The sequence below is a fragment of the Microtus ochrogaster genome, chromosome 16, assembly GCF_000317375.1.
Source record: "Microtus ochrogaster isolate Prairie Vole_2 chromosome 16, MicOch1.0, whole genome shotgun sequence".
NCBI lineage: Eukaryota > Metazoa > Chordata > Mammalia > Rodentia > Cricetidae > Microtus > Microtus ochrogaster.
In genome coordinates this window covers 55,290,954-55,297,288 of record NC_022018.1, presented here as the reverse complement: position 1 = coordinate 55,297,288, position 6,335 = coordinate 55,290,954, and the positions used below count along the sequence as shown (strand labels likewise).

At 47.7% G+C, this 6,335-nt stretch overlaps 1 protein-coding gene across 4 annotated transcripts in view; it reads right to left on the bottom strand.

The window, feature by feature from the left end:
* Cplx2 (complexin 2) overlaps positions 1–6,335 on the bottom strand; it is a 74,119-nt gene that overhangs the window by 4,946 nt on the left and 62,838 nt on the right. For all 4 annotated transcript variants that reach the window (XM_005355195.3, XM_005355193.3, XM_026782957.1 and 1 more), the window contains 2 exons: positions 508–626; positions 211–386 (listed from right to left, as the gene is read on the bottom strand). In XM_005355195.3, coding sequence (XP_005355252.1) covers positions 211–386; positions 508–538 — 207 coding nt within the window. In that variant the 5' untranslated portion in view covers positions 539–626. The remainder of the gene's footprint in view (positions 1–210; positions 387–507; positions 627–6,335) is intronic.

The window sequence follows — 6,335 nt, the reverse complement described above, 5'->3', positions numbered from 1 at the left end:
TCTATATGCCACTTCCTGTATGCATATATAGTTCTATACACCACTTCCTGTATGCATATATAGTTCTATATGCCACTTCCTGTATGCATACATAGTTCTATGTGCCATCCTTGAGGGCATGTTCCAAAGACACTCATTTTCTTGATGAGAGTGTGGCGCAGAGGGCACTAGGTCTAAGATGAGAGCAGGGACTCGGAGCAGGATGCTGACCTTGTCTCGGATCTGCTGCCGGACCTTCTCACGCTCGGCCTCCATGCGGGCATGCTTGGCCTTGCGCTCCTCCTCCTGCTGCCGCAGGGCCTCCTGTCGCTCTTCCTCCTTCTTCTGTGCGTCAGGGTCCTTCTCCTCCTCTCCTCCCAGCATCTTCCCCATATCCTTGGTGGCCCCTACAGGAATATGTGGTGGTCAGGGGAGGAAGAGGGTGTGGTCAGTCGGGAAGAGAAGGCAGGTTTTGAGGTTCCCTTTCTCATGGGTCAGGGGTACATGGGGGAAGGTGGTGGGGCTCACCTCCAAGGGCTTGCTTCATGACAAAGTCCATTCTGCAGGCTTTGGTTAGTGCTCCCTAGCCCGTGGCTGAATTTGCATTCAACACACCTGGCTGCTGTGCCTCCAGGAAATAAGCCCACCTGCAAGAGAGGATGGGGGGCAGGTCAGATGAAAAGCTCTCTTCCCGAGAAGGGGGTGGAGACTGACACATGGTGACCTTGCTGCTGTTCTCATGGGGCACCACCAATTGAGGATACGGCGCAATGCCCTGTTAGGAAGAACGAGGAGATGGAAGGGAAGTATTTACTGAGCGTGTACCATGGACCAGGCATGGATGTACAATTAAACAGCTTCTGGTATATTCTTTAAAAAGAAGACTTATTCATTTTTCTTTCATGTGTATGAGTATTTTGCCTTCCTGTAAACATGTGACCTGTGTAAGTGATGTGGGATTCCCCTCTGTATGATTACCATTAATGAATAAAGAAAACTATCTTGGGCCTGCACAGGGAATAGAGGTAGGCAGGGAAAACTAAACTGCATGCTGGGAGAAAGAAGGAGGAGTTAGAGAGAAGCCATTGAGCCACTGCCAGAGACAGACATGCTGAAACTTTGCTGGTAGGCCACGACCGCGTGGTGATGCACAGATTAATGGAGATGGGTTAAATTAATATGTAAGAGTTAGCCAATAAGAAGCTAGAGCTAGTGGGCCAAGTAGTGATTTAAACAATATCGTTTCTGTGTGACTATTTTGGGGCTGAGCTGCTGAGCAGCTGGGAACCAATGAGCGGTCCTCTTGCTGCATGTAAGTGCAGTGCCTGTGGAAGCCAGAAGAGAGCATCATACCTCCTGGAACTGGAGTTACAGATGGTTGTGAGCCCCCCTGTGCGTGTTGGGAATAGAACCTGGGTCCTATGTACTTCCAAAGCAGTATGTACTCTTAACCTCTGAGCTATCTCTTCAGACTTGGTTCCTATTTTAAAGTCTTCAGTTTGAATATACATATATTTATATATTTTTTTTTTCTAATTTGATTGAAGCCGGGACTATCGGCATGAGACTGGAATTTGGGCTTGGAAGAGCTGTGTTTCGATGACATCCTCACTGGTTGTTTGTCATGTGACCTTCAACAAGCGACACCCTTTCCTTATGCTTTCAGTTTCATCTTTCCTGAAATGGAAGTGGCAGGGCCTGGGCTACTGCAGAGAGCAGAGAGGAGACAGGCTGGGCCATTGGTCCAACTCACCAAGCAAGCGAGCACCGTGCTAGTGGCCGCAGGAAATCAGAGGAACATGAGAATAAAAGAAAGGTCTGGTTAGCACGAGTGGACTCTGGATTTCCCAGACTCTGGAAATCAGACCAATAGAGAAATAAAGCATTTGTTGTAGCCTATGTCTAAGTTTTGTGTTTTATAGCTTAATGTTGATTTTTATTTTGAATTGCACGTGCGGGCATTGGGGATATTATCATCTTGGCAATTCTGGCCTTTACAGAGTGAGGACCTTATAGGCGCTCTGCTAATCTTACTTCTTCTAGCCTCCTCCCTAAATTACTGATTTTCAGTTTTTATTATATTTTTAATTGTTTTTTTTTTGTCTCAGAAGATTTTCTCCAAATAAAGTCATAATTGGAAGGCAGTATGCAGAATATGGAAAAGTGGGGCTAACCCAGTAGTGGCAGAAGGGCCTGCAGACTCCGGCCCCAACATCTCTGAGAACTGATCCCTGGGCTCCAACTTAGAGGTCTTCTATTTTAATTGTTGACTTGTAATGATTCTTTAAAAATGTTTATTTTAACTCATATGTATGGGTTTTTGTCTGCATACCACATATGTGCCTTCCAGAAGAAGGGGTCAAAGCCCCTGGCACTGGAGTTACCAATGATTGTAAGCCATCATGTGGATGCTGGGAATCGAACTCAGGAGCTCTGCAAGAACAGCAAGGGCTCTTAAGCCCCGAGCCATCCAGCCAGTCCCTGAGTTACAATGATTCTTTAACAGGCAAGGCAGCTGCCAATCCCTCTGTTTTGTGTGGCTGCATCCGCGAACTGGAATGCAATGTGAGCTGGAGGTTGACTGGGACGAGGCCTCCCCCACCTCCGGGCCCTCTCATCTCTTATAGACTTCAAGTCTCTATTACTTTCTAGGAAGGAAAAAAGGGTTCAGGGAAATGATGCCAGAGGATTTTTTACCAGGCTAGTTATTGCAACGAAGTTGAATTCAAGGTCACAGGCTATTCGTGGATGGATTATCCTCATTTCGTTCAGAATGAGAGACCATTAGCAGACTGTGAGTTTTTCATAAGAAGGGATCAAGAATGTATCTATAGGATTAGAGCACTTAACGGGTTGTTTTTGGTGGAGAGAAATCATAATGTACTAGATGAAAAAGGTCCCAAGGGTTTTGGCACCAGACATAACTAGTTAAAGAGTCTAGGCTGGGGCCGAGTCTCTGGAAAAGCATCGGCTTGTTCCAGATCAGGAAGTATTGAAGTGATCATTTTCACTGATATTAAAGGAGAAAAATTCGGGTCAAGTGCCTGGAGATGCAGTCAGAATTTATACAAATGGCAGCTATTGCTGACTACATATTTATGGGACTCCACTGTCCAAAAGAAACATGCAGACTTTCCAGTAAAGGCAAGAGAACCCACCCTGACCCAGAAATCTGAGTCTGAAGGTTGCTCAGCTCTGTCGAGATGTTTCCCATTGATTTTAGACCTCGGGAGAAGACTTAATTTCTAAGAACAGGAAACGAGCAGCGAACAAATTGAGTGATTTCAGGAACTCTTGAGTTTCTGCGCAGTGTTTACACTGAGCTCAAAGAATTACCAGGTGGTAGTGGGAGACGTAGGACTCTAATTTGAGCTGATTCAAATCGGAAGGCAGGACACCTGGGCTGTAGCTCAGCTCTGTCCCTGACTTGCTTGCTGCATGGCTCGGCCAAGTCTCTCTTGGGACCAGATGCTCCCCCACATCCTTCCTGAGTGCTCCCACGGAAGCATGGCCTCGATGTTTGAGCTGCTGACCTGCGCACCATACCCTCAACCCCTTTCCCTCTTGGTTCTGTACCTCACCTCTTGCCTCTCCTTTCATCTCCCTTCCCTCTTTTCTTTCTCCCACTTCTTCTCTTCTATTTCCTCATCACCCCCTTTTCCTTACTGACTCATGTTCTGCTTGCTTCTCAGACTTTAGCCTCAGCCTCTGCTTTTGTTTCTTCTGTAAACTTCCTCTTGGGGGTTTCTTGAGACTAGAGGCTTTATTGATTGCTGATACATTGACATCTAGACCTTTTCTCTGGGCTTTCAATCCCTGGGTTTATCCATGTAGCAAGTATTAATTGAGGGCCAACTATGTGTTAGTATCTTAGACACAGAGACTCTAACAGCGAATTAGAGAGGCGAAGCTGTGCGTGCAAGCAGATTACAATCTCCTTGTAATCCTTGTCTCCGTGTGAATAGTATGCATATGGGGAAAAATGTCGAGGGATGCATTTGTGTTCTCCGGGGTGTTTTGTGGACACCACTCAAATGCAATACACCACCCATCAACAATCCTTATTTGGACACTTTTGCATTCACGCATTCATTCAGCAATGGTCATCACTACTACCCCTCCCCCCAAGTCTTCAAAATACATCTATTCAAGGACTGAATCTTCTCAATGCCTATATCTCTATTGCTCCAGGTGGGTCCTAAGTAATTCTGAAGCATTACTTAGCTGGGCCTCTTGGGTCTACTCGAAAGTCCTGTTGTCCCATCTTCAGTGTGGCCCTCTTAGCTGGCAGGCAGTCTCTTTGCTCGTATGGTTGAGATAGTACTAAGTGACTGCAGAGGCCCAGGCTGCGCCTCACCCCTGCCTCGGTCAGGCATGCTGTTGACGGGGGCCCTTTCCTTCACTGAGAGCTCTTCTCTGTAAAAGGAGGGCTACGTGGCCAGTTTGCAGGTTAGAAATTATCTGTGGGATGTGCCTGTCACGTGACAGGTGCTCAGTAGATGGAAGCTATCATTAATGTGATTAATTATGGCGATTGCACACACCTGCAACCTCCCCTCTCCTAGCCCCAGGGAACTCCCTCCTCCTAGAAGAAGCAATCTAGATTTTTCTCTTTGTACTTCTTCCGTACCCACGAATCACCACGCCCTCCTAAGTCTTTAGTGTCCTTTTCCTAGTCTCTCGGGTCTCCTCCCTTCTCCAACCCTTTACTTGAACAACGCACTTCTTTGACTCTCTGACCTCTAGTGTGGCAGAGAGTCTGCACCCCGCTTCCTCTTCATCTCCCGGTGAAGCTCCACTGCTCCCCAGATCCTCTCTTTGCACACAGCCCAGAAGCCACTCTGATCAGCGTGGCTAGGACTGACCAGGAGTGCTCACAGCCCTATGCCTCCTCTCTCTTTCTGTAGCATTAGACGCTGATCACTGCTCCCTCCCCCTAATTTCAGCCTTCTCAGATCTGAATTCCATGACACAGCACTCTTACGGTTTTCCTTCTCCCCAAACAGGTCCTCTCTCTCTCTCTCTCTCTCTCTCTCTCTCTCTCTCTCTCTCTCTCTCTCTCCTGGTTCCCTTCCTTCTCCAGGCAAACTCCCTTCTCCTTTCCTCTGCTCCTCCCATGGAAACCTCCCATCTGTGCCTACCAATCTAGGCTCCCTAGTTAGACACAGAGTCACACATCTTTCTCTCTAAAGCCTGCAGATTTTTAACCCTCTGCTGTATAGCACCACACATGCCATTTCCAAGTCAGTCTCTGGAAAATCAATCTCATCCTTGCCAGGCTCCCATCTCGTCCTCCAGCATGTCTTGTTTAAATCCCTTCAACTGAAAACTACCGTCAGTATTTCCCATCAGCACACACTCACGCACTTACTCATCGTGTGTTCTTTGAGTACCTGCCATCTACCCAGCACCGCGGAAGAGGACAGGGACATGCTCGCTCAAACACTGGTTTGCACAGCCTTCCGTTATTTGGTGACTGTGATTGGGATAGAGGCGCACGGAAGACTTCTGGTGTCCACCCCACCTCCTCCCTCCTACTGCTTCGATGGCTTGGTTTCATGGCTCTGTCTGTCCTCTAGCTCCTGTCTTCCACATGACCCTCAGATTAATCCTAAAAGGCATGTGTGAGCCTACCACCCTGCGCTGGTGTCTCATGGCCTTGCTAAACCTCCCACAGACTGTGCTCTAACCTTCAAAGCCTGTGGTTGAGCCCCTGCCCCCGTCCTCTGCCTCTCTTTCCTTATCTCTCATACATGGCTGTGTCTTAACATCTACCCGAGGCAGGGCAATTTGGACACACTGTTCCCACAGCCTTAGAACCCCTTACCCTCATCTCTGCTGGCTCAGATCTTGGCACTACCACTTACTGAACGATCCTGAGTACTTGCCTGGCTGTTTTCTCATGTGTAAAATGGAGGCAGTTGATGCCGTGTGCAAGGCCGGCTGTGAGCACTGAGATTATGCAAATCAAGTGTCTAAGCCAGTGTCTGGCCTGTAATAAGCATCCTTACAGTCATCATAACCATCGGCAACAGTGGCCGCATTAACTTTCTGAGATCATTTGCCAACGCTGCTCCCTCCATGCAAGTTCCCAGTTCTCCTTGACAAGATGGGACAGCATCTTGCTTTGTAAAGATCTAAGGCACTTTCTAGGGCAGTTTTGCCACCTCTTACTGTCTGGGTATCTTTCCCTCTGTTATCATAGACTCTTTTCTGTTGCCCGAGTCTTATTCAGTTCACCTATCTGGAGAATCCCACAGGGTATCTTCAGCATGTTTGCTCAGTGGAATTTAATGTTGTGTGCACGGGCTCAAAGAACGAGCCTGCACGTCTGATCCTGAGCTCCTTAGACACTG